This window comes from Apiospora phragmitis (genome assembly GCF_038363925.1).
Source record: "Apiospora phragmitis strain CBS 135458 chromosome Unknown utg000013l:1.0-2965645.0:1.0-2969333.0, whole genome shotgun sequence".
In the NCBI taxonomy this organism is placed as follows: Eukaryota; Fungi; Ascomycota; class Sordariomycetes; order Amphisphaeriales; family Apiosporaceae; genus Apiospora; species Apiospora phragmitis.
In genome coordinates this window covers 1,250,139-1,276,493 of record NW_027117413.1, presented here as the reverse complement: position 1 = coordinate 1,276,493, position 26,355 = coordinate 1,250,139, and the positions used below count along the sequence as shown (strand labels likewise).

Genomic DNA, 26,355 nt, shown 5'->3' with positions numbered 1-26,355 from the left:
GATATCGGGTTATTCGAATCGCTAGAACTAGGACCGAATTACCTCGATAGAAATACTATTAACACGCTTTAAATTAATAACTCGAGCCTTTAAGACCTTAATAATAGGATTCCTTCGTATAAAGGCCTAGAGCTATTTCTTTCCGACTAGGTTAGGGTCTCCTTAAGCTCGAAGGATGCGCTCGGCGAATTCTTATACTTAGGCGTAGGTTAAAAAAAGCCCTAAAGCCTATTAAGTAATAATCCATAATGCCAAGTACTTCTCCTAGTTAGGACTAAGCCTCTAAAGATTTGCCGCACCCTCCGATCTGGACTAGTGGCCCTAAAGTCGGCTCCGGAGCGTTAACTCGGGAATACCGTATTCACGAGCGGCCTATTTAATCGGAGTATTATTTACGATATAATTTAAGGCTTCCTGAAGTTCTTTTTCGGTATACTGCTTTATAATTAATTATCGGCACTATATTTAAAGTTTGAAGGAAAACGATAAAAAATTAGTGGAGGAAATCGAAATAATTAAAGGGGTTGAAAAATCCGGTGGCTGGTTAATAGGGGCGCGAAAGCAGGGGGGGCGCGAAAGGTGGGTCCCTAACGTTAAAGAGACTAAGCCGTCGGTTACGGAGGGTTATATAAGGGACTTTATATATTAGAGCTACACGCTAGAGACTTAATTTTAAGTTATTTTAAAGCGCTTAAAAAGTTAAAAGCATTTACTTCTCTTTTTAAGTACCGATTATATTATATTATAAAAGAAATTAAATATAAAGGTTATTTAAATAAAATATAGCGGAAATATTTAATTCACTTATATATTTAATTTACTTATAAGGTAAGCTAGCTAACGGTGCTACGGTTACCCTATATAATAGCGACCTTTAAATTTAAATAGCTCCTAATAATATTGTATATAAATTAATATATAAATTAGTTAGCTTTTAATTTATAATTAATTAAATAATACTATCTTTTTTCTTTTCTTTTCCTCTTTTTAATAAGCCGTAAACTTAACGAGTTAATATTATAACGCGCGATTTAAGATATTATAAATAGCTCGTTAATAAAATAAGCCGCCGAGAAGTATAATATCCTTAAAATAACTCTAAGGGCTCGGATTTATAGCCGTAAAACTATAAAATAACGGAATAAGTCCTTCTAAGCTTTAATAATAACGGAAGAGTTTTAAATGGTAATTTAATACTTTATGTAATATAATTTAAGCTACTTACCGGCGTACTTTATTTTTTAAATATTCGTTTAACGAATTTTTTAAATTAATAAGATTAATATAATATTCGGTAAATATTAAATTAAAAAATTTATTACTCGTTATTTATTTATTAATAATATTTTTTTTAAAAGTATAATTTTTTTAAAGCTTAACGTAACTTTTATAAAGAAAATTATCGAGTTTTTTAAGCGGCTTAATAATCTTATTTTAAAATCGATCCCTCTAGAGTTTCGGTTTAATATTAACGAGATCGGTAATTAGCTCGGCTATAAAATAAATATAATAATTATTAAACTTATTAAAATAAAAAGAATATTAGTTATAGGCTTCTACGGTCGAATATAATAACGTTTTAAGCTAAGCCTTGCCGCCTCTTATTATATTTAAAGGTTAATAAGTCTAGTAGTAATAATTTCTAGAGAAGGAGGACTCGTTAACGGATGCTATAAAGGATTAAGTTTTTACGGTATTCCTTAAAGGCTAGACTAATAAAAAGCTGGCCCTAGTGTGGCTAAATAAGGTCTTCATCCCTTATATAAAGCCTAAAAACGAGGACTAGTAGCGGCTTATTATTTTAGATAACTACGCTAGCTACGTAAGCGAGGACTTTATTATAACGTGTTTAAAGTATAAAATATAGCTTCTCTTCCTTCCGGCATATTTATCGCACCTATTATAACCCCTAGATCTTAATCTTTTTAATATATTAAAAAATACTTATTATTAAAAAATAACTTATATTATATAAGGCTTAATAATATAAATATAAATAAGAGGGACTTTTATTAATATTATAAGCTAATTAAAAAGTTTATTTTTCGGCCGTATATAATAGCTAGCGGCTAAATTATAACTAATATATTCCCTCGTAATATTAATAAGCCTTTTAATAGCTAGAACCGGAGGATAAAAGACCAGGTAGAAGTAGAACTATCTAAGCCTCCCCTTAACGTTTTTAATAAATAATTCTCCTTTATAACGTTACTAATACCTATAACTAGCCGCTAGATTAAAGAATTAACGGATACGCTTAATAATAATAATATTATTTTTAATAGCGCGACACGCTAGGTTTTATTCCGGAAGCTTTAAAAGAGTTTAAATATTTTAAACGGCTAGATCGGCTAATTAAAACACGAGAAGTCACTTTTAAAAGGTAATTTAAAGAAAAAAAGAGGTAAAAAGAGGAAAAGAGTAATACTTAACCTTAATTAGAAATTTATACGTATACGAGATATTATAGTAGATAAAAGGGAAATAAATAGCGTTATACTAGAACCCTAGGCTATTACTCTTTTATCGTCGGCGTCGGAAGCTGTTATAATTAAATTTAACTTTAAATTTAAGATTAAGGGTGTTATAAAAGCGTTTCAAGACTAAAACGGTATTTTTAGAATTTTATATTAATTTTTAATTAAATTATTCGTATTATTATTATGTAATATTATTATTAGTTTTTGGGGTCGCCGTTGTATGGGGTGACCGTAGCACCGTCAGCTGGCTTACGTTATTGAATTAGCATACTTCTACTATAAGAAGAACGCGGAGCTGGTTAAAGTTGCCGACACTCAACTCATGCCAGTTGGCATTAAAGCCTTCCGAGATGGAGCTGTTAAGCGAGGATTGGCGGGCCAAATCATAAGCGAAGATGGACGAGACGTGACGGCGGATCTCCGCCGACTCTTCCTGCTGGGTACGAGACCCCTTCCCCTTTCGATCATGTGTACACTATTACACCCTATTTTCATTTCCCTTCGAAAAACGGCTTCAAATGCTAGCTCACTCCCCACTATCTAAAGTATACCAATATTTGCATCCACAGGCTGACCTACATGTTCGTTCCATCAGAATGGCCCGCGCCACCGGTGGTTGATAGTTTCTACAAGTCCCATGCCCATTTCGACTTGCAGAATGCTACAGCCCCGTTCATAGAAGCCCCTGCGGATATAAAATTGTATGAGACTGGCGAGGAAGTTTCTGGCCTTTTCAGGGGAGAGACAGAGGCCTCGTGGTCACTCGAGATTACAGAGATCAAGGCGAAAGATGCAAAAATGACCGCAGAGGACGCCAAACACATCTTCCAGAAGGTCGTCGAGTCATCTGGCGGCTCTGACTCGGCTGGTGATGAGGCCTGTGGAATAAGCCTAAACCTCGAGAAGAAAGAGATCGTCCTTATCAGAGCCTTCTCTACTCAGGGGCCGGCAGAAGACGAAGTCCCTTCTGGGTATTACAAAGTACCGGCTGAAATTGCCAAAGTGGCTTTTTGGTGAAACGACTGGAGGAGGACAAGGTCGGTTCCATCATATAGCATTTTGGGACAAGATATAACCACAGCACGCGTAAGAGGTCGGATTGTTGGCCTCGCGGGTTCTTTGAGAATCATGCTCCTCCCTTGCCAATGGGTTGTAGTGATTCGGCTGTCCATAGCTAGACTATCAAAAGATCTCGCCTCTCAGTACGCATCATGCTTGACCAATACAGCCAAGCTGTGTCCTACTACCAGACATATTACGTGATACAATGCCTTCTTTGCTAGGTTCATAACACTGAGACGCAACAACCACCTTGGGAACCTTTCTTCTTCCTGGGTGACCGAGTTCAATGGCATTGAACCAAGTCTAGAAGAGAACAAAGAGCATATGCTGCTTACAAGGACACATAATTACCATACAATCTTTTACACGTACTACCATTATTCAGTAACACATTGACGTTGCTTATTGATAGCCCACCATGGCCATTAAGACCAGAATCCTCGTTGTTTCCGATACCCACGGTCGGGTATTCGATGTGAAGGAAGCACACAAGGCAGATGTCGTCATACACTGCGGTGATCTGACCAAATACTCCAGAACAGACGACTACCACAGGACCATCGACCTGCTGAGCCGGCTGCCCGCGCCTCTGAAGCTGCCATGCGCTGGCAACCACGACCTTGGGATAGACGAGGCCAACTTCGATTGGGATAGACGAGGCCAACTTCGATAAGCATTTAGCGGAATTGATAAAGAGAGAAGGCAAGTGGTCGAACATGGAGCCCGAACAGGCGGCGCAGCAGTTTGGGCCCCCTCGGCGAGCCCAGACGACTGATCGACCAGGCCAAGGGTGCCGGCATCGTCTTCCTCGACGAGGTCAACTACGAGTTCACCCTGCAGAACGGTGCGTGCCTGCGGGTCTACGCGAGCCCCTGGACGCCAGCGGCATTTCTAGGCCGGGCATTCCAGTACCCCGAGGACGAAGGGCACGAATTCGCCATCGCGGACGCCGCCCAGGCCGTCATGACACACGGGCCTCCGGGCGGCATCTTCGACTACACGGATTGGAACACCAGAGCCGGCTGCCCCCTGCTCTTTGGGGCCGTAGCCCGGGCCAGACCGCTGATCCACTGCTTCGGCCACATCCACGAAGCCTGGGGCTGCAAGCTCGTGAAATGGAAAGACGACACCTCCTCCCGCAGGAGGAGCCCGCGTCTCCATCAGTTCAGCAACATTGACACCGAAAAGTCTGTAGTGATCGAGAAGTTGCCGAATCTGCTCCGAGGCGAGGACGACGACGCCGAGTCGGCCAAGGCCAAGACCGAAAAGATAGAGAGGTACTCCCGGCAAGGCTTCTGCAGCACGAGTCACTGCCACGACGATGCTAACACACTTGTCCCTGGCTCGCATACTCTGTTCGTGAATGCCTCTTACGATGGCAGCGATAGCGGGCCGGCTGGCGTCTTGGATTCGCAATGGCCGTGACTGATAGACATTGAGCTACCAAGCGCTGCTGACACTGAACAGACCCCATATGCTGATGAGTCTGATAAAAAGTCAGCTCCATCTATTGGAAAGAAGATTTGACGATATTCGGGAGGCAGGACGAAGAAGGAACTGAGCCAATGCAATATGGAAACTTTATAGACACTAAACAATTAATAACAAGACAAGACACCCACTTGAAATTTATGGTCGTTACCAGGAGTTAATGATCATACTAACCTAATGGAGCTAACTTAAATAAATTCTATTAGGAAGAGTAAGACGAATCAGCCAAAAGAGGAAACCCCGGCCTGGCACCGGTTCTCTTCAGGCCCAACATCAGCACCCAGGCTGTTGGGCCCCCTTCTCCACGAGCTGGTCAAGCTCGCTTCGTAGACCGCCATCTTCAGAGCCACTAGGTCTCTTACTTCGATGCGTCGTCCGGGTATTTAGTTCTTTACCGATTTCCCATCTCGCGCCTGGAGCAGTCCCTGTTTTCTCTTTTGCTTCGGGTCGGATTCGAAGTGGTGGTCTTTTGTGCGGAGTTAGTGGGATTTGGTTGTTATCCAACTGAACCATCTGACCAGGACGGCTATGTTTGTTGCGTCGGATGGTGGGGACTGCTTGCTGATGGGAAATCAAGCTGTAATTAGGCCTTATGTACCTACCCTCGCATCTTTGGTCCCTATGGTGCTTGGACTGGGACAATGGGTGAGCACCTAAGCTTGCCCACCATACACACACCTTTGGGTCACATCAACTACTACACTCTCTCCCATACGCAAGGCATTGATAGCAGTGGCAATCAAACTCGAAGCATTCGTGGCCAATCCTACATCTGACGAAAAGACAGTTGTTCCTCCTCCTCTGGCTTCACACTAATGACAGTAGATTCCATATCATCCTACACAACCCTTGGCTACCATCACTTACACCTTGTGTATGTTACAGCGTAGCGATCCATGCGGAAGCAAATTGTAATACATAACTAGCGACTGGCATCACTAGTACAATTGCCGTGAATGGAATGTACAGCAATGGGTAACTTGCTTAACTACAGACTATCTATGACCTGTGGACCATGCCCATTTGAAGCTTGCTTAACACTACTACCGTTGGATGTACGTGGTCAACCACTTCGTCTCAATTTCGCCCCCTAATGCCCAAAGGATGCAGCACAAGACAAGTTTTTGCGTTAAAAATAGGAAGCACACTACGTCCTCCCATTCATATTTCTGAGACTGGCGTAACACCTCGTATTTCACTGACCCGTACAGGAAACTGGATTGAGGAGGCTCAAATGGCTGATTCGCTGTACGGGCCTGCCTTGTAGAAACAAACTCGACTAAAGACGCCGACAAGTTCAACGTATCATCACCTTATGTAACATAGATTCAGTACATTGACCGCAAATCTCCCTTCACCATTCAGCCCTAGCATGAGCCCCTATCTGGGCTGCTGTCAGCGCAACAACAAACGCTGCACTACCATGCTTTACCCCCACCCAACAAAACACATTATCATGTCGAGAAGCAACCGAAAGAACTGAACTAGACACGAAACGTACGGGATTCTGCCGCAGGTAGCAATTGGGGTCGAGATGATGTCGTCAAGTTAGCCACGTGATACCCCTGAGCTTAATTGAAGGCATCTCCACCGACGGACCATAATGAAGACGCTACCAGCCAGGCCATATCAGATATCAGATACTTACCACTAAATTGATAGGTCTGCCTTTGGACGAGTCTGGTTCCTGATGCCGGTGATTGCTCATCCGAACTCATATCAGCTGAGGACAGAAACAGTGTGCGCTTCAATACTTGGAGTTATCCATCTAGCAGAAATGGGATGGCATGCGTGTGCTAAGGAAGCTGGCAAGATGGCGACGAAAAGTCTAGTATTCATTTTAATACTTGATAGCTAAATAGTCTACTCTAACAGGTCTACTCATACCAGAGAATTCGCAACCCAAGGCAACGCAACCCTGTGCAGTCTGCATGGAATACCTACTTCCTTGCTCGTACTCTCGAGTCAGCCAGGCAGTCTTGAACAATGCCACATGACAGTACTGAGTCATGAACGGTACCAGATAATCGTCATGAGTCTCCTATTACGCGACACAGGCAGGTTGATTTCACATCTGATGACAATCTATTAGTCAACGGTTGCGACTGAGGGAACAACGCTCAATAGTGTGTGCATCATGGGCAATGGGGTGCCGGTTATCAGAAAAGGATAGAACAAATGATAATGTTTAATCATAAGTGATCATAAACAGCCTCTGAAGCTAAATTTTCATCATGTGAAGGGCGTGTGAGGGGGAGAACGAAGAGAATGAGGCTTACATTGAGGGCGAGGTACAGCTCTACACCTGGAGCAGGTGCAACACTTGAATGGTTGATACCTCAAGCTGGTCAGTAAATATGGCCGGGTCAGTTACCACAGCCGGACCATACATAGTCAGCCTAAATACATTGGGCTGCGGCTCGCAGGCTGCTGTCGCATGTTGTAGGCGAGAGCATCGTTGGAGGCTTGTAAACAACATGGAAGGTTGCAAAAAGACAAGAAAATTCTTTGCCCAGCAAAATTTATCTAGCCCACTGTAGAGTGGAGTGACCTTATCCCTTATCAAGGGATGTATCACTGATAAGCGCTGAAGGTCCAGGTGGGGCCAAATCTCATGATGGAATGGAATGCTCGATCAATCAATTGGTACTCTAGCTTCTGTACATGTGATGTGGTCCTGATAAATGTCGCCATATCTCAATTCAATAAGATCTGTACAAATCTGAAATTAAGCCAATCCAACCTGGGGATGCGTGCCGGCTAGATACTCCGGGCTGAACTGGTAGTCCACGTAGCCCGCAGCCCAATTGGTGTAGAAAGTGTTGCGATCGTATGCACTCAGCACCAGGCCCTTCTGGATTCTGTACACCAGATCTGGGTTGGAGATGAAGTACCGCCCAAAGGCGATGACGATGTCTTTGCCAGGATACTCTTCGTCCACCAGTTTCTGTGCATTCGCCGCCTGAAACTCTCCGGCCAACAGGATCGGCCGATCCCAGATCTCGTATGCGAAGTCCAGCCCTTCGGTCCGCTCGACCTCCTGGGTGCCAGATATCCGCGATTCGATCAAGTGAAGGTAGGCCAGTTCCAGACGGTTCGCTTTATGGATGACGTCGCTGTACTGCGGGATCGGATCGGCCATTCCCATGCCCTGGAACGTGCTCCACGGGCTCAACTGCAGTCCGACACGAGCGGCACCGACAGCCTCGACCGCAGCCTTCATGATCTCGTCGACGAACCGAGACCGGTTCTCCACGGAGCCGCCGTACTCGTCCGTGCGCCGGTTGCTGACGTCTTGAATGAAGGAATCCAGGAGGTAGCCATTGGCAGCGTGGACCTCGACGCCGTCAAACCCCGCGTCGATAGCGTTCCTCGCGGCCACCGCGAATTCCTCCACTGTCTGCTTGATGTCTTCCCTGGTCATGGGACGCGGCACCGGGTGGCCTTCCCCAGGCGTCGGGATGGCGCTGGGCCCCAGGACGACAATCCCTTCCCTGTCGGCTATCTCGGTATCGGCCGCGGGCCCGAAAGCAAAGATCTGGCAGAAGATGAAACCGCCTTTGCGGTGCACTTCGTCGGTGATGGTCCGCCAGGCCGCGACCTGGTCTTTTCTCCAGATGCCCGGCGCGTGGGGCCACCCGCCACCGGCTGCCGGCGACACGATGGTGCCCTCGCTGATGATCAAGGTGCCGGGTACACAAGCCCGTTGGCTGTAGTATTCCTTCATTACGGGGAGCGGGACGCGGTCCGCCGTGGCGCGGAGGCGAGTCAATGGCGCCATACCAATCCGATGCTTCAGCTCCATGTTGCCTATCTTCAGCGGCTTGAAAAGGCGTGACTCAGTCATTATGAGAGACTAATAGATGTAGGTCGACTGTGTGGAATCTTACTCGAGTAGGGAGTATCTGCTGCTGGTATTTCGGACTTCAATGAGACTCGGCTCGGAGTCGCTTGAGCACGGGGGTTTTTGTATCCCGGTGATTCGTGGACTGATGACAAATTCATGATGGCCAACTGCTTATCAACTCAAGAGGTCTTTTACTAAACGGTCCCGAGGAGTCATGAAGAAGATTATCTTGTGGATACTCTTAACGTCAAAGGCATGAGGTGATTTCCATAGGGGAACAACACACTTCCAAATCGGGTAAGTAGATGATCCCGAATGAGGAAACGAGCTTCTGCCGAAAAGGGAAAGAAGATGCTTCCAAGAAGGGGTTAGTTAGGGGGCGTGGATCCAATCAGCGCTAGAGCGAGCGGAGAGTTGAGTTGTGTGTATTCGTAAGCAGGCATGGGACAATGGTCCCGCCAGTACGTACGAGAGATCCCTGTCATCCTTGACCATAATCTTACTTCTACGACATCCCACTCTAACCGCGAGAGCTGACTATTATTCGTTGCGGTGAAATTTTGCAAAATGACCCCCGCCGGTCGAGAATCCGAAGGAAGTACTCCAAGCGAGCCTATGACAGGTAGGTGGCATAGGTGAAGTGAAACCCTAACCGAACTAGTCTTTGCTTGCTGACCCTTTCTATACGCATCTAGCTGGGGGGTTTCACTTCGTTCCGGTGCAAGGTGCCGCGAGTAATACAAAACAGCTAGCAACAAGGCGGCAAGCCCGGTCACACGCAGTCAAGTACGCTCTCGAGAACAAGCGGAAGCTCCAGCAAGAGGCCGGCGACAACTTCCGTGTGGCGACATCGAAAGACCTTGTGCCTCGGAAGAAGCCGAGATGCAAGAAGACGCACACGGGCCCGCTAATATGCTCCTCATTGTCTGCGGGTGCGTTGGATCCGTTCCAGACGCTCGCAGTCAACTCTTCGAGACTGCAGGCCTTGCTCAGCACTCGTAAGCCCGAACACCCTTATACATTACCGAAAACTCCGTTCGAACAGGCTGCTCACAGATATACAAACAGGCGAGGCTAGCTGTGCCGCTGAGCCGGTCTTCACGATTGCTGAGGACTGGACATTCCAGCACTTTCGCTGCGTTTTCCGCACTGGTTTCGTCGACCCGGCGCTGCTCAATGCCGTGATGCTTTCGCTTGCAATAGCGACAACCAAAGGCAAAATCGACGGGGAATGCCTCGGGTATCGGGGTCAAGCCATCAGTCACATCCGTGAGAGAGTGAGCCACCGAAACGAAGCTACTACGGAATCTGCCATTGGCGCTATTTTGCTACTGGCAGGAGTTGAGGTTTGTTCATCCATACAACTTGCTACTCCACGGGGGCCTCCGCCCGCTTCTCTAAGATTGCCTGCAGCTGATAATATTTGGTACTTAGGCCCGCTTTGGGAAGACATCTCAGGTGCAACTTCACTTAGGGGCTGTGCGGCAGTTGCTTGAGCTCTGCCGCAAGGAGAGCATCCCCCTCACTGACGGCATCAAACGGGCAATATTCTGGTGGGTAATGCCTGACCCGATATCGTCATGCAACTTACTTACATAAATCCCGAAAGGCAAGATCTGAACGCCTCAATACTATCAGGGTCTAGTCGCATCGTGGACCATACGACCTTTGCCGAACTACAATAGACCAGGGAAGCACTTCCCGCAGACTTCTTCGATATCCCCACAGGATTTCAGCTTCGATCCCATTTGTTTAACAATGAGTTCCTGGAGGTCTTCAAGGACGTTCGGGCCTTGCAATGGATTCGAGACCATCCCATATACTCTAGGAACAACCCCGCTGATATGGCGCTTATAAACGATCAGACTGCCTCCATCCAGTCCCGGCTTGCGGGCTTGAGGCATCTCCAACCTACAATGGGGTGTTTTCGTCTTGCAGCGTATATATGCTCTGTTATGTTATGCTGCTCGGTTTGGTGTGCTGCCGTGTTTCCAGTGAGTGATGCACCTCTCAATATCATACTATTCTCCATGGCCAAGATCGTCATTACTTAGCCAGAGGCTCTACGAGATGCAGAGCTTCTTTGATTCTCCTAATTTGTGTTGATCGTTGCTTACCCTACAATCCACAGTCTGAAATTTCGTCACAACTACTTCGAGTACTGCAACAGACCAACAATGAAAGCCTATGGGATGACGACCCGGACCTCCTTCTTTGGACCATTTATATCGGCGGCACATTTGCTCCCAGGGGCACAGTACGTTCTAGCTACGTCGCTTTACTGCGCTCCAACCACGCGGCCAGGTTCAAAGGCCTGTATACATCGTGGCCAGGAACGCTTGGAGTGCTGAAGCAATTTGTATGGTCAGATGGAGCGTTCTTGGTGCAAGTCAGGGCGTTCTGGGATGAAGTCCAAAGTCTTGATGGGCAGATTAACCAGTCAGGTTTCAAGGGTGTGTCTAGATGAGCTGAGAATGGGAGAGGACATCTCCATTATTACAGAATCTAATCTGTCCAGCCCCCTGCCATGCGCCCTTTCATTGTATTCTTGCATACGTGTAGTTCAGGGCTGCTGACAAAGTATAACTGGTTGATAACGCGCTGGTTCCTCGTAGTACCCGTTCCGCCCTCATCATAGCCTACTCGCCCCTCTGTAAACCACCAAGCCTGGCAGCTGCGGGTGAGTTCTGCATGATTGAGCTGGTGCCGATGGTAACATTGTTCGTCTGCCAAATCTGACTGCCCGGCACCATAGACTAGTCCCCGATACCCTCCACCGAGACGTGATAATGATGCATCTGGGGCTGGAGCCCCTGATCATAACACCGATCCGAGCTCGGTTTGTTGCTGTCGGCTTTGGAACCCGTGGAACTGCCGAGAGACCTTGAGGTGAAGATGAGGACACCACTCGACGTCATGGATTGAAATGCGGGGAGGACCGTCTTGAACCAAGTACGTAGACTCGGTACACAGCCCAGCGTGATGACCAAGCCCTGCTCGACACCGGCCCACACATGAAGTAAGCTGGTACGGACACATGAAGCAAGCTGGTACGGTACTGTATATCCTTGGTGTTGTCGCCGGTCCTGCCGACCGAGACCCTGACCTGGATCGTTTTCATGAGCGAGGCGGTCATGGTCACCAGGGAGAGCATTGTCAGGAGGATCAGACCCAGCTTGCGCTGGAACGGCATGTTGAGCTTATAGACAAACATGACGGGGAACAGGGCGTATTAGCAAGATGCGATGGCTTCACGACCGAGCCCATAAGCACAGGGAGAGTTAGTGACGTACATTGGATTGTATACACTAGGCTTTCCGACACAGACGTCGGGCGGCGTACAGCCGTGACAAAGGGGTTCCAAAGGCGTACAATGGGCGGGAGCCGAAGTAGCGAGTGCTCTCGCGCATAAAGAGGGCCAGCATGCGGGGTTGGTCGAAGCAGTGTGTAGAAAATAGGCTGTAGACGAGGGGAGAGGAGTCCGGTGTCTGATCGAGGGGCTCCTAGTGGTACAGGATCAGGCCGGCTTGGGTAGACTCGTAGGAATAACCGGTAAGTAGTGGCGCCGATGCTAAACAGGGGATCATATTCCTAGAGGTTCTGATCGGGGGTGGTATCGTAAGAGGAAGGGACCCTGTATGTCCGATATAGCTGCTCGAGGACGACCAAGATGCGCACGACGTCGGCCACGGCTGGCTGGTCGGGGTAGAAACGGTTCATAATACTAACTTGAAACCGCTCGAGAGTGGTTTCGTAATTGAGTGATCGATAGATGCGGTAGCCGTAGGTAGTGAAATTCTCGTCTTCGAAGGGACGCATAGACAGGGACCGCTTGACGTCGGTACCAGGTATGCGCACTGCGAGATGCCACTCGGTGGGTCAAGTGGTATCTGGTAGTCTTCACGTCGATTCAGACCGCCCTCGTCATCGTCGAGGCCGTTGTCTTGTGGACGCAGTCGAAGCCGGTCGAGGCGCCGCGCAGGCAAGCAAGATCGGCGTGGAACTCGAGCCTCCCAACTACTACGTTCCGTCGAACGCCGGCTAGGATGGGTCTTCTTTCAGGAAATGCAACGAATTCGGAGAACGTGCCTGCAATACAAACTCTAATGGATGCGCTTGAACCATGCTGACAGGAGAGTGTGTCTGAGAAATCGGCAAAGTCTCGAGTGCCAATTTTTGAGAAGCCACCCGATGCACCTACCGACTCTCGGCGTTAGTATGTGAATCCACCCTCCCTAAGACACTGGGATAACGAGGAACGACGTCTAGAATAGGAAGGAATAATCCCCGATAGTCGCTTACTTCTTGGTCCCGAATATTCGGATCAAGAGGAGAACCGCCGAGATCCTGGCGAGGACGACGCTAGCATGCTCGGGATGATTCCAATGTAGTCCCACTTCTGGATGTTGACGAGCTGCGGAATGACGGTGATCTCGAGATCGTGTTTCCCGAGCCCCCAGAGGTAGGCCCGCGTGACACATCCTTGGGCGCCGATTTCGAACATCTGAGCGCATGGTTTCCACAAGTCAATATAATCCCATCCCAGTAGTGCTGACGGGGAAAGAAAAGGGGGCAAAACAAATTGCGTTCAACGTACTAGAGCTAAAAGTATAGTCCAGTCATCCCACCATAGTAGCCGCGTTTTCCTCTTGACGTAGAACCGCACAGTCACCGCGAGGATGCTGATGGATGTAGAAGTCCACGTCAGTCACATGATGAGCGGTCCGCGCCCGGGGTCCCGAGGTTCCGGGAGGGAGGAGTGGCCCAGCTCCGTTAGCCGACATGATCAGATGAACAACAAACGAATCAACTCGTCGAAGCTCGGCCTGACATTACTTCTTTCAGAACTGGGTACGTGGGAGATAGAACCTGCAATATCAGCTGTCGAATAAACCAACTAAACTAACAGCAGAGAGAAGTTGGACTGCTCGGGACAATTTGCCTGGATGACGGCGTTTCATTGACTATCTTAAAAACTGTGTCAAATGCATTGGAATTTGATGTGCCACGACAGTTGAAGCTGGGATGCAAAGCAAGCTTACTGCATTGTACAACCAAGGAAGCTGTAAGCTCTGGACATGATTACCGGAGGATCGAAAAAGAAAAGGGTAGTATTGCTCCGGATTATGCAGGGAAACAAGGCTTTAGTCGCGCAGGTTGCTCCCAAAGGTCTGGATTGCAGGAAGTAGCATCAGTCGGAATCCAGGTGCTACTACAGTCTTCTTGTAGTCCTAGAACTGGTGCTACGCCAACATCGTCCTTCCACTATCCGAGAGTGCATTGGAGCAGAACTACAGCAATAGAATGGCCGGTGGCTAATCTAGATCTATCGGACCCAGTTACCATAATTGGCTAGCCGAAGCCAAAGCCCAATGTTTTTCGTTATAGCTAAGTAGATGGGCAGGTCAAAATTCTGGATTGGTAACCGCTTAATCAGCAGTAGCCTTCTCACTCTTTCGAACATGTACAGCAGATAACGAAATCGGCTTCCCCTTCGATAGCAACTAAAACGAGTTCTCCGCTCAGACCACTTTCTGCTTTAGGAAGGCACACAGTGCGGGACTTTAGTATACTGACTGTCTCTCGATGTAGTCACTGACGCCTTGGCAGGTACATCACGAAGTACTGTGTTGGTCATCCAATTCTGCACCCAACTTCAAGTAATCCATATCCGACTCTAGAGCATACAATGAACGATAAGCAGAACCGTCATCAGCGATTACAGTACTGCATGCCGGCCTTCAGTATTGAACAAGGGTCCAGCGTGTCATCGATCCTGTTATTCAAGAGATCCTTCAAAACCATGGGACTACGTGTGCAACACCTCTTCTACAAGAGAGAAGCTTTTGGAGAAAGAAGCTCTTGGTCATTGGAGATTCCCTCACGATGCGACCGCCGAATAATGGAGACAAGCGCTGTCGGCCGTCTGCCAAATGGCAGCGCAGGGCCCCAGACTGAATACAGCTTAGCGTCCAGCATCGTCTCTGGCTCTTTTGTTCTCTGAAAACCAAACCAACAATAATACAATCCACATCCAATACTGGATGCAGTTCCTGATTTCCGCCATATCTGGCGGTTCGCTTCTTCTGGAACCCTCTATAACTCACTTCATTCGAATCTGACAATGGATCTCTCTACCCCGCCAAATCTATTTTGCCACCGTCTTCGTCAAGACTGGCGCCGTTTTGCCCAGTGCATGGCCGCGAAAATGGATGATGAATTTGATTCGTATCCATACGATTCGTTCGACGACGATGGCGATGCTCCTTTTGGCTCCGCTAGTCTATCTCCTCAGGCTATAGTCAATACCCAGCAGAGCTGGCGAGCGTCGCTTGCACCTTCGGACGCTTGGGAGGAATCGGTTCAGTGCGCTGGTCGCAGGCAGCTGAGCATCGAGCGAGCGACGCTTCCCTTGCTGCAGCTTGCTAAATGGGAAGAGGACGAAGCCTACGATAACGAGCCACCTCGCTGCATCCACTACTCGATTGAGTTTAAGGTGATGTACAACAACAGAATCCTTCTAAAGGATGCAGAGCCCGACCTTGTGCTGGCGCCGGGCGCCTACTGGCTCAAGTTCTTGTAACCAAAGCTGGAGAGATTGGTTAAGACGAAGCTCCGAAGAGCTAAGAACTTGGTGCAAATTAATAATACTACTATTACAGTCTCTGTGCGAGATCGCTCCGCGCGCGATCTTATCAAATATTTCAGCGGCTTTAATATTAACTGGAGGCTTATCGAGAAGCAGCTTCGAACATAGGCGCGCCTCTTTCAAGAAGGTAAGCCACTACGACTCGTGATCGGCTTTACCTACGTAGACATCGATACTCCGGGCGACGCATTAACCGGGGCCACTACTCGGGGGAGATTATCTACCACCCAGACTATACTTACCAAACGATCAACTCAGATAACTGTTAAAGTAACGACGGGCCAACAGACTACTTAGAACGAGCTCTACGAACGAATGCGATACCCGGGACCCCCTGCTATCTCGGACTATATTACTGGCGTGATAGTGCGAATAGCAAGCACTATAGGCTACGTACCCATCATTTCCGAAGCCTGATTCGGCACATCGAAAAAGGTCACCCCATCAATTATCACGACGATATGCCTGATTTTCTTCGTACCCAGCTCTATGCCGAAGAATAGCAGGATACAAAGCGCAAGCAAAAGCGCAAGCGGGATGCCTCTCCCCGGAATCTTCCATCTATCCAGATTACCAATATCTTACCTAGCCAGTCAAATAAATAAGCTTCAAAAGAGCATCAAGTCGCCTATTCTAGTCCTATTACTATCTACGGTGCAAAAGATCGAGCGGTTAAGAGATATTACGAATAGCAATGTACGTAAGTGGACGATATAGTACTAAAGTTCGAGTTTCGGAAAGCTCGAGATTTAAGTTTAGTTAAAAGTTTAGACCTTAAGCAGTTACACGAGGATCAAGATTACCAGTTCCTATTAAATAAGGGTATAAAACGTAGTATCGCTAAACGTTTCGTTCGCGATATAAAAATCTAGGCTAGTCTTTTAAATAACGAGTAATAAATAATAAGCGACGAAGCATAATTTCTATTTACATCTATTATATTTCTAAGCTTTTACGGTTCTTTAATAAATAGTCCTACGTGCCGAAAATATTCTTCTATACTTAACCGCTTTAATCCTACGACGTCTACGCACCACTTTAGGAAAACGGCAAAATCCTGCTACGTGTTATAGAGGTAACCGTGCCGTTTAATAAAGGCCTTAAGCTCGGCAAAGAACTCTTTAATCGGATTCAAGTCGGGTGAGTACGGCGGCAGGAACAAGAGCTTGACTCCGGCATCATCACATAGCTGTTATATTCTATCGGGCTGATAAAACGGTGCGTTATCTATAATAAGAACGAACTTCGGCTCCGGCCATCTCCCGTATAAAGGTAGAAGCTCTTAAATAAAATCTTTGAACGCCTCACTATCCGTAAACCCCTAGAAGATACGCGAAAACATAATACCGTCTTATATATAGGCCGGCAGGATTTAATATTTACGACTACGGTGAAACCGTGCGGTTTATACGGGCGCTACGCCTTAAGGCGACCACCCGGTTCGTCGAAACCCGCACGCTTGTTACAACCTGATTCGTCAATATATACTAGGTGGTAAAAGCGGAACTCGGATAGGGCGTAGCTATAAAAGTCGCGTAACTCGGCATTTCGTTCTTCGGCGACGCGTCGTATAGTCTTTTTGGACCATCCGATGGACGCGAGGGCTCTGCTTACAATCATTTTCGTCACCTCGACGTCGAACTCGGCTACGATAAATACGACCATCTCGTCCTGGTACATCTCGGGCCTCTCGATCAAACGATCGTATAAAGCGTCAAACATCGGCGGCGTGATGGTTCGAGGTCATCCGACGGCGTTTCGAGGCGCTCTGGTGGTGCCAAAGCATCGCAAGTTCGATCGGATCGTACGGACCGACCGGGGCTGCACAGAGCGGTTGCGGCAATCTCCTTATTCTTGAACCAATGGCTCTCGATCATGCCTTGAACGAGCTCGTGTGTAGCCTCTGCCAGGTTTGGGGCCATTGATGTCACCTTGATAGCAGATGTGTGGATGGCGGTTGGTGTCTTTGTTCTGGGTGTTTTAAGATAAGAAGAATAAAGAAAGGCACGCTTAGGCCACCTGTCGCCTAAAAGCCCCGCCACGGGACGACAACCCCCAATACCTGCCTGAGAAGGATGCTGCATTGCGACTGTTCACTGGACATTACAACAGGCAAATCTCCCTGTGCATCTACCAATTACATCGCCATACGCCAACGTTAGACACAGGAAAGACGACTCGATTGGCAGGACGTGCAGATCCCGTGACTGGCTCACCCTCATCACAATTACCCGACAATGCTCGACAATGTATGCCTTGTGCTGGACTCATGTTCAGCAGGACGGCTCAACCTACTCCCCTACATCCAGGACATCCCTATGGACGAAAGTGATCGCGCCCTTTCTAAACGTCGGTCCTAATCCTCAAAGCCAGCCTTCCGACCACTATGCGACTTCTACAGCGACAAGAAGATGGCAAGTTCAGCCTTACCGAGGTGTCGCAGAACATTCCCTTGTATGCGATACTTTCGCATACTTGGGAAGAAGGCGAGGAGGTCACGTTCGAAGACGTTACGCAAAACCAAGCACTCGAAAAGAAAGGCTACCAGAAGCTCGAGTTCTGTGCAAGGCAGGCTGCCCACGACGATATTCCATACTTTTGGGTAGACAGCTGCTGCATCGACAAATCCAACTCCGTCGAACTCTCGGAGGCTATCAATTCCATGTTCCGATGGTATTAACAATCGACCAAATGCTACGTATACCTTGCCGATGTTTCGAAAGGTACCGATATCGAAACCGACGAACCATCGCGATCGACGTGGAAGCTGTCTTTCCGAAAGAGTAAGTGGTTCACCCGAGGTTGGACACTCCAAGAGCTGATTGCACCTTCGTCAGTGGAGTTCTTCTCACGGGAAGGCCAGCGCCTAGGCGACAAAAGATCACTCGAACAATTGCTCATCGACATTACGAACATCCCCGAACCTGTCCTCCGAGGAAACCCCCTTCTACAATTCAGCGTTAATGAACGTATGTCATGGGCAAAAGGCCGAACGACGACGCGCGAAGAAGATATAGCATATTCTCTCTTTGGGATATTCGGCGTTTTCGTACCTCTTATATACGGCGAAGGGGCGCAGAGTGCGTGGTCACGTTTACGCAGGGAGATATCTACAACTCAGGATTCCCTGGTGAAGGTGCTCGCGAAGTTACCTATTGCAGAAGGCGCTTCCTTCGACTCCCACGCTGAAGAACACAATCCAACCTGCCTCCAAAATACTCGAGTCGAGCTCTTACACGAAATTGATCAATGGTTTCAGGATTCGAACGCCAAAGCGATATTTTGGCTCAATGGTATGGCAGGAACGGGCAAGTCCACCATCTCGCGTACCTTAGCGCAGACTGCCTCTAAAGGCGGGTTCCTCGGTGCTAGCTTCTTCTTTAAACGTGGTGAGGGAGATCGCGGCGGCGTGTCCAAGTTTTTTCCTAGCCTGGCGGCGCAGCTATGCTCACGGGAACCGGTAATTATACCTTATATCCAGGATGCCATCGATTCCGACCCTTTGATCTTCGGGAAAGCGAGGCGAGAATAATTCGAAAAGCTTCTATTTCAACCACTGTCGAAGATTTCAGGAGACGCTTATAAGGGCCGTACCCTTCTGATTGTTGTGGATGCCCTTGACGAGTGCGAACCCGAGGAGGATATTAGACTCCTTATCTACTTGTTCTCGAACTCGAAAACGATATAATCGCCACGACTTAAGATCTTTTTTACCAGTAGGCCCGAGCTTCTTATCCGTCTTGGCTTCGATAAAATCCAAGGTAAATATTATAATTTAATCCTTTATAAAGTCGCTATATCGGTAATTAAACACGATATACAAGCTTTCCTTGAGTATAAACTCAAGCAAGTTAGAGATAACTTCAATCACGACGTACCCGAAGACCTGAAAATACCACCTAATTGGCCAAACTAAGCAGAGATACAAGTGCTAGTCCATATAGCAGTACCGCTATTTATTTTTGCCGCTACTATCTGTTGCTTTATTAGCGATAAGTATATTTCGGATCCGAGGCAACAACTTAATAAGGTTCTAAATTCCCGCTTAAAGACCCACGATTCTTAATTAGATGCAACCTATCTGCCTGTTTTAAAAAGGATCCTCGCCGGTGGTGCTCTGGTTCTCGATCGTTTTCGAGAAGTGGTTGGCACTATCGTCATTCTGGCGAATCCCCTCTCGCTTTCTGCTCTAGCATCGCTGCTAGGCAAATCTAATAACGGGATCCAAGCGATACTACGCCAGCTGCATTCAGTCTTAAGTATTCCCGTGTTAACCAAACAGCCCATCCGACTGCTACATTTGTCATTCCGCGACTTCCTTCTCGATCCAAAGAAGCGAGAGAGCAACCAATTCTGGATTGATGAGAAAGTGGTCCACCGTCGGCTAGCCACGGAATGTCTGCGAGTTATGAATAGCTCGCTACGGACGGATATCTGCCAAGTCCAAGCACCGGGGATAACACTCTCGAGGATTAATCCTGAGCGGATTAAGGTCTACCTGCAACCAGAGATACAGTATGCCTGCTGTTACTGGGTTTACCACCTAGAGCATTCAGGTACAATAATTACCGACGACCGTGAGGTGTATAACTTCTTGAAAAGCCATCTCTTACATTGGTTAGAAGCGCTCAGTCTAATAAACAGAGCTACAGAAAGCTTACGGGTTTTAACTACATTAAGTAGTCTTATAGTAAGCTACCCCCGGATCTATTCCGTTAAGTTACTAATCAACTATTAAGCCCAGTACCAGTAAACCATTAACCGACTTCCTTAACGACGCGAACCGCTTTATTCTAGCTAACGTTTCTACTATTCAAGTTGCCCCTCTTCAAGTCTATTCATCTGGCCTCCTCTTCGCCCCGAAACAGAGCGTAATCCGCGCTACATTTCAAAATCTTATCCCACAATGGATCTTGCGCCAGCCAGTAGTAGACGACAAGTGGAATAATTGCCGCCAGACGCTCGAGGGCCACAGCGCCGACGTCAGCTCGGTGGCGTTCTCGCCCGACAGCAAGCTGGTGGCGTCGGCGTCTTGAACAAGACGGTCAAGGTCTGGGACGCGGCGACGGGCCAAGAGAAGCAGACCACCCACATAGGCACTGCTTCCTCTACATTATCATTTAGTCCGGATTCTTCATCTCTCCTTACTGATATTGGAGCTATTGCTATTGGTACCCAACCTAGTCAATTATCAACTCCACAGCGCGAGGTTTCACGCCTTGGCTATGGTATCAGCGAGGATCACAGCTGGACAACTTGGCATGGGAATCATCTCTTGTGGTTACCGCCTGATTTCCGGCCAATAAGATCCGCTGTTGCCGGCTCTTTGATGGTGGTCGGCTGTGTTTCGGGGAGGGTGTTTTTCATAGAATGCGACATGGAAGGGGTTGGAAAGCAGTGAGTCTTGTGCAATTTCTAGCCTAGAGCTCCTGCTCTTTATCTACTCTTTTCTAATACCTTTGAAAATGGAGGGTTCCAGGGAGCGTCGTCAATTTATAGACCGTTTCGCCTTCGTTAGAGACCAGGAAGATTCTAGACAGGTCCGAAATGAGTAATATTTGTTGCCACCGTAAAGCAGGAGGGGTATATGCCAAGTCTATCTAGTGGCGCCAGCCTTCGATTAATCGATAGAATTGAAAGGGCATGCAGGCTTCTTCGTGGTGCTCTATATGTGATGCTCTATATAGGATGCTAGAACATTCCTCGAAACTGGGTTATGTACGTATGCTTTTACATGTAAGGAAATGCCTTCATGTGGTTATAGAAAGCAGCGTGGAGCTGGTTCGCGACCCCGCGCCATTGGGGTGAACTGTCCTCGTGATTGATTACCTAAGAGCCTAGATGGGATGACAGGGACATGCCAAGCCTTGGTAGAGTACAAAACCAGGCACCTGGTTAGCGAGTAAGCGTTACTGTGCACCTTTCCCAAAACAGAAAGTGGTCCAAGCGGAGACGAATTTCTCGGCCCGCCAGCGAGGAAGCCGATTTCGTTACCTTCTGTACTCAAGCAGGGAGGAAGGGAGAAGCTTTGGGAAGTACACAATGCTTATGAGAACAATCAACCCCCGAATATTAACAACAAAGGAAATAATACGGTCAAGCTTGCAAATTGAATCTTGCTGAATCTGACTCAAAGAAAGATCTATTGGTCGTTGTAAAATGTGATCAAAGCCTTTGTGGCAACGTTTAGTTACTAAAGAGACCGTTTGTTCCTTGAAATCGATGTGTATATAATTAGTCAACACCAAGCAACCAAGCTGACGGTTCTTGAATTCAACTTTCAAGGAAACACACCTGTCAAGATGGAAGCCAACAAGCAGAATTCAGAGACGAAACCTGGCGGCGCAGCAGCAAAACGGCCAAGCTCATCCGTCAATCCGTTCAAGGAGGTCTTCGAGGTGAGCATAAAGACCATCGAGATTTCGGAGAAAGACCTCGAGTCCAAGTCAAAAGCGTGGCGAGAAAACAATGATGCCGACAAAAACGCAGAATTAGATTCAAGAGTAGCTGTTAGCCGGGGGCGCTTGAAGGAGGACGTTGATAATGCTGCACGCGTGGTAGAGAGCGCGCAGGGATATGCCGGCATTCGAGAGGAAGCGGCCGACCTTATGCGTACTGTCCGTAGAGTTCGTCAGGAGCATCTTGGTGAGGGCAGCGACTCATGAGGTTCTGCTGCTGGACAGGTTGACTGACGGGTAGATCGAGGTTCATTATAGAACGTAATACGACTGAATATTGTTGTATACTTTATGCATATTAATCACTCAGTGTGACAGGAATCGGGTATCAAACCGACATATAACGTGAAATATGAATGTTGACTTTTTTTGCGGTGTCAGAAGGGCCACAACAGCATGATTATCAGGATGAAGCTATAAAATCAAGTACAACATCGGCGGCTATAGCTTCACTGTTTTATATAACTTGGATGAGGGCAGTGTGCCCAATAATAGCCAAGCGGAACATTTGAGAACGGGGATGCTGGTCCTGATTGCTGTATTGTATTCCTATACGAAACTTGCATCTACAAGTGCTGGGTGCAACTGACTCTAACCAATTGGAATGTGTGTCATTACCCCTGAGCCGCTTGTTAGTGCTGTTCTAGCGGCCCCCCGAATCACCAGCACAGCCCAGCCCCTAGTGACTCACAACACCACCGCCACTATTGCATAAGTATTGAGAGGAATTCGATAACCCAGTTACTCATGTTTCTCGATTCCATCGAAACAAGACACACATGCACATACAGGCACACGCAACCATGGACGAACCACATCAGCAGCGACCCACACTCCTCGGGCTCCTTCGCGAGATCCGGGACAAGATCTACGAGATCCTATATGTACAACCCCAGGCCATCGACTGCTACCACGTCTGGTTCACGACCCCGAGGCGGCTCCGGCGCCAGCTAGCGCGCGAGGGCGGAGCCGACCCGGACTGCTGCGGCCGGCGCGACTACGGCTGCGCGACGCACCACGAAGCGCGCCTGCGCCCACACGGCACGGCGCTCCTGCGCGCCTGCCGCCGAGTCCACGACGAGGGGGCCGCGGTCCTGTACGCGCGCAACGTGTTCGCGGTCGCGCTCGAGCAGCGCTGCGTCTTCCTGCGCCTCTTCGCCGTCGGCGAGCGCAACCTGCGCCGCATGCGCCGCGTGCGCCACGTTAGGCTGACGGCCTACACCGACTACCACGCGTACTATATCACGCGCGACCCCGAAGTTGGCGGTACGCGTGGGGATGGCCACTGTGGCGCGACGCCGTGGGAGTTCTTCGGCGGCGCGCCGGCCATTGGCGATGACGGGGCCCGCGCCGCGGGCTGGGGTGCTCTCGTGGGCGGGGGGCTGCAGACGCTGCAGGTGGCAGCACTCGTGCCCTACTGGGGCCACCACCGCGGGTGGGCCGTCTGGGTCAGCCAGCTGGAGCACGTCCTCAAAGTCATCGGGGACGCCGCCCCGGAGGACGCCGAAGTGACTGTCGACGACAACTGCTCCCTCTTCTTGTGCGACGCCGTAGACCGCTGCTTCGCTCGACTGGAGAAGGGGTTCCGCCGGGCGCGGCTGCCGGAGGGCGACGCGCACTACGACAAGAAGGGCCGCTTCGATCCCGACGACGTTGGTGGCGCGCCGCTGAATTGCGATGGGGAACTGATGTTCGAGGAGGTACTGAAGCGTCTGCCCAGCCGCCCTACCGAGTCCCTGCCGTTCGCATTATTTGACGAGGATGAGGGTGGTTTGCATAGGTAGAGAAACAAACGCTCTTCCAAATCTTCCTTCCCACACATCCTTTTGTGCTCCCTATCATTACGTCTTACGTCGAATACTGCTTAGATACGCACTCCAGCTAACCTCTTATGCAACGTAGGCACTGGCCAGGTCCGAAATCTCTCCGCCACTATGGGCCGTTCTGTATTATATTTACCGTACATATTATTGGTAATAATGCTCTTGGAATAGCCGGTGGCAGATCAGATCGGCCAAATTGACCTTCCCCCTTCTAGCATCCCAAATGTACTTACTCACACACTCATAGGGGATTGGACCCAAGAGCCTTGGAGATACCATTCCTTGGTTGGCTATGCAGCAGCTTTTTTTGATTGGCTCCAATCACAAAACGTCAAGTCATTGCACATTATCATAGGGACAATTAAGAAGTTCAAGTAGATAATTATATCAATTCACTCGCTATCATATTCATAACCCGTCTCCCACATATCTTCGCCAACTAAGCGGTGAGAATATTAAAAGAAAAGAAAAAGTAGTTTAAGGAGAGACAAGAAGTTTACCACCACAAAGAACCCACCGATCTCTTTCAATCTTCATCATGCATCCAAGCTCCCCGTCCGGGAAAGGGCAACCTCAGGGGGAGACAAGTCGTGGGCATGGTTACAGATGCCCAATTTACTCGAAGCCCCTTTCCTCGAGGTCCCGTGGTCCATATTATGGACGGAGACTTGCCGATTCCTCTAGTCTCCGTCCAATCTACCACCCGAAGAAGCTGTACCAGGGCCTGGGCTGGGGGGACTTCTTCTCCATCTTAGTCCAGTCTTTGAGGGCCTCGTTCCAAGCCGCCTCGGGGTTCCAGGGCTTAGTGGGGTAACCCGACGACGTCGAGGCGGCGGCCGCGCCGCTGGTGGTCGGGTAGACCGTGACCTCGGAGCAGCTGAAGCCGTAGCCGGCACCGTGGCTGCAGGTCGTGATGACATGGGCCGTGGCAGACGACGACGACGCCGGGGTCGGGGTGACTGTGATGGTGGCGGTGCTGGTGTGGGGCGGGTTGGTCACGGCGTCGGTGCCGGACGTGGCCCAGACGGTCGAGGTGGTCCAGGGGGCCGTGTAGGTCGAGGTGGGGTAGGTGGGGTAGGTGGTGGGTAGGAGGAAGCAGGCGGAGCTGGAGGAGTGGCCGTACCCGGCGGAGGCGGTGATACAGGTCATGCTCGGGGTCACGGTGGAGCTAGACCTAGCGCCGGGGCTGGAGCTGGAGCTCTGGGCGGGAAGGGTGGAAGATGTTCCATAGGTACTGCTGCTAGAGGTGACGGGGGGTCACCGTGCTGTAAGTGGAAGCAGTCACGGTAGATGTAGAGACCGACAGGCTGGTGCTGGAGGTAACCGGAGTCACAGTGCTGTAAGTGTAGGTAGTAGTCGCGGTTGACGTAGAGATAATCACACTACTGCTAGTCACTCCAGTGGAAGAAGTGCCGACGGAGCTGGAGCCGGAGCTGGAGCTCGAGTAAGTGTAGACGGAAGAAGAGCTGAGGGCGGTACCGCTGGTCGACTCGGTGCTCTGGGTTGGGATGGAGGAGTATGTGAGCGTAACAGTGCTGGTGGAGAGGGAGAACGGTGTGGAAGAGGTAGGGACACTGTATGCGCTCGAGGTGGTGGAATAGGCCTCAGTGCTCGAGATGCCAGAGGTGTATCCAGAAGAAGAAGTAGAGTAGGAGGAGGTGGAATACTGGTAGCTGGAAGGGGTGGGAGAAGAAGAACTGTAGGGGCCAGTCGACGAGATGGCGCTACTGCTGGAGCTTGGTGCAGTCGGGAACGACTGGGTGGGAACCGTGATGGTGGAGTTCCACTTGTAGGTGGTGGTCCAGATGACGGGTGCAGTGGACGACAAAGTGATGGTAGTGCTCTCAGTCTCAGAAGAGCTGGCAAGTGGGATTAATGTTAGTATCGACAGACTAATGAGTTTGGAATGGGAAAGTGACTTGCCAGCTATCAGTGGTCTCCGTCTCAGGATAAGTGGCAGTGGGGGGAGGAGTAAGGAACGGTCATGGTGCTACCAGGAATGGTGGTCGTGACATTGATCGAGGGGGTGATGATCAGGGTGGAGGTGAGCGTAGACTTGATGGGGGTCGACGACGAACCATAAGGTGCCGAAGAGCTTGTCGCCGGGGTGGGAGAAGAGACCGGCGAAGAAGGAGACACGGAAGGAGTGCTAGAAGAGCTCAAGGGGACAGTGCCAGGGGTGCTACTGAGGGAGGGCGAGCTCAAAGGTGTGCCGGATGTCAGTGAAGACGACCAGGCCATGGTTGAGGAGAGGCCAGAGGTGGGATTGTAGGTGGTCAAAGGCATAGTGCTCTCCGAACAGCCTGCGTAGACGGTTCCGTAGACAGTCACCGTCGAGTACACGGTAGTAGCTCCGCATTCGGGCCCACAGGCAGTCACCGTGTATGGGTCGCCATTCATTGGGGCCAGGGCAGCAACAAGTGCAGTGCTGCACGATAGTTAGCATTGGGAGAGCGAGGCATGTCCATGTTGGAGGCTAGACCAACCTGAAAGCCATTGCACCCAAGTGAGTGATGGAAGGCATCTCGAAGGATTGTCGAGGAAC

General features: G+C 49.1%; 10 protein-coding genes across 10 annotated transcripts; 5 read left to right on the top strand and 5 right to left on the bottom strand.

The window, feature by feature from the left end:
- Nucleotides 1–3,059: 3,059 nt before the first annotated feature.
- Nucleotides 3,060–3,497, top strand: PG994_014119 (uncharacterized protein; the record flags this gene model as incomplete). Its single annotated transcript, XM_066865528.1, has 1 exon — nucleotides 3,060–3,497. One exon carries the CDS (start codon nucleotides 3,060–3,062, stop codon nucleotides 3,495–3,497), a length of 438 nt encoding a protein of 145 aa, XP_066708657.1.
- A 463-nt stretch (nucleotides 3,498–3,960) lies between these two features.
- Nucleotides 3,961–4,967, top strand: PG994_014118 (uncharacterized protein; the record flags this gene model as incomplete). Its single annotated transcript, XM_066865527.1, has 2 exons — nucleotides 3,961–4,057; nucleotides 4,240–4,967. 2 exons carry the CDS (start codon nucleotides 3,961–3,963, stop codon nucleotides 4,965–4,967), a joined length of 825 nt encoding a protein of 274 aa, XP_066708656.1.
- A 2,794-nt stretch (nucleotides 4,968–7,761) lies between these two features.
- Nucleotides 7,762–8,880, bottom strand: PG994_014117 (uncharacterized protein; the record flags this gene model as incomplete). The annotated part of the gene is made up of 1 exon (XM_066865526.1): nucleotides 7,762–8,880. One exon carries the CDS (start codon nucleotides 8,878–8,880, stop codon nucleotides 7,762–7,764), a length of 1,119 nt encoding a protein of 372 aa, XP_066708655.1.
- Nucleotides 8,881–9,447: 567 nt separating this feature from the next.
- On the top strand, nucleotides 9,448–11,347 carry PG994_014116 (uncharacterized protein; the record flags this gene model as incomplete). Its single annotated transcript, XM_066865525.1, has 5 exons — nucleotides 9,448–9,502; nucleotides 9,629–9,878; nucleotides 9,926–10,226; nucleotides 10,566–10,874; nucleotides 11,012–11,347. The coding sequence occupies 5 exons, from the start codon at nucleotides 9,448–9,450 to the stop codon at nucleotides 11,345–11,347; spliced, it is 1,251 nt and encodes a 416-aa protein (XP_066708654.1).
- Nucleotides 11,348–11,636: 289 nt separating this feature from the next.
- Nucleotides 11,637–12,073, bottom strand: PG994_014115 (uncharacterized protein; the record flags this gene model as incomplete). The annotated part of the gene is given in 2 exon segments (XM_066865524.1): nucleotides 11,637–11,904; nucleotides 11,916–12,073. The coding sequence occupies 2 exon segments, from the start codon at nucleotides 12,071–12,073 to the stop codon at nucleotides 11,637–11,639; spliced, it is 426 nt and encodes a 141-aa protein (XP_066708653.1).
- Nucleotides 12,074–12,790: 717 nt separating this feature from the next.
- PG994_014114 (uncharacterized protein) lies at nucleotides 12,791–13,384 on the bottom strand (the record flags this gene model as incomplete). Its single annotated transcript, XM_066865523.1, has 2 exons — nucleotides 12,791–12,932; nucleotides 13,242–13,384. The coding sequence occupies 2 exons, from the start codon at nucleotides 13,382–13,384 to the stop codon at nucleotides 12,791–12,793; spliced, it is 285 nt and encodes a 94-aa protein (XP_066708652.1).
- Nucleotides 13,385–21,831: 8,447 nt separating this feature from the next.
- PG994_014113 (uncharacterized protein) lies at nucleotides 21,832–22,194 on the top strand (the record flags this gene model as incomplete). Its single annotated transcript, XM_066865522.1, has 1 exon — nucleotides 21,832–22,194. The coding sequence occupies one exon, from the start codon at nucleotides 21,832–21,834 to the stop codon at nucleotides 22,192–22,194; it is 363 nt and encodes a 120-aa protein (XP_066708651.1).
- Nucleotides 22,195–22,790: 596 nt separating this feature from the next.
- PG994_014112 (uncharacterized protein) lies at nucleotides 22,791–23,771 on the top strand (the record flags this gene model as incomplete). The annotated part of the gene is made up of 1 exon (XM_066865521.1): nucleotides 22,791–23,771. The coding sequence occupies one exon, from the start codon at nucleotides 22,791–22,793 to the stop codon at nucleotides 23,769–23,771; it is 981 nt and encodes a 326-aa protein (XP_066708650.1).
- Nucleotides 23,772–24,506: 735 nt separating this feature from the next.
- On the bottom strand, nucleotides 24,507–24,959 carry PG994_014111 (uncharacterized protein; the record flags this gene model as incomplete). Its single annotated transcript, XM_066865520.1, has 1 exon — nucleotides 24,507–24,959. One exon carries the CDS (start codon nucleotides 24,957–24,959, stop codon nucleotides 24,507–24,509), a length of 453 nt encoding a protein of 150 aa, XP_066708649.1.
- Nucleotides 24,960–25,050: 91 nt separating this feature from the next.
- On the bottom strand, nucleotides 25,051–26,210 carry PG994_014110 (uncharacterized protein; the record flags this gene model as incomplete). Its single annotated transcript, XM_066865519.1, has 2 exons — nucleotides 25,051–25,659; nucleotides 25,791–26,210. 2 exons carry the CDS (start codon nucleotides 26,208–26,210, stop codon nucleotides 25,051–25,053), a joined length of 1,029 nt encoding a protein of 342 aa, XP_066708648.1.
- Between the last annotated feature and the right edge of the window lie 145 nt (nucleotides 26,211–26,355).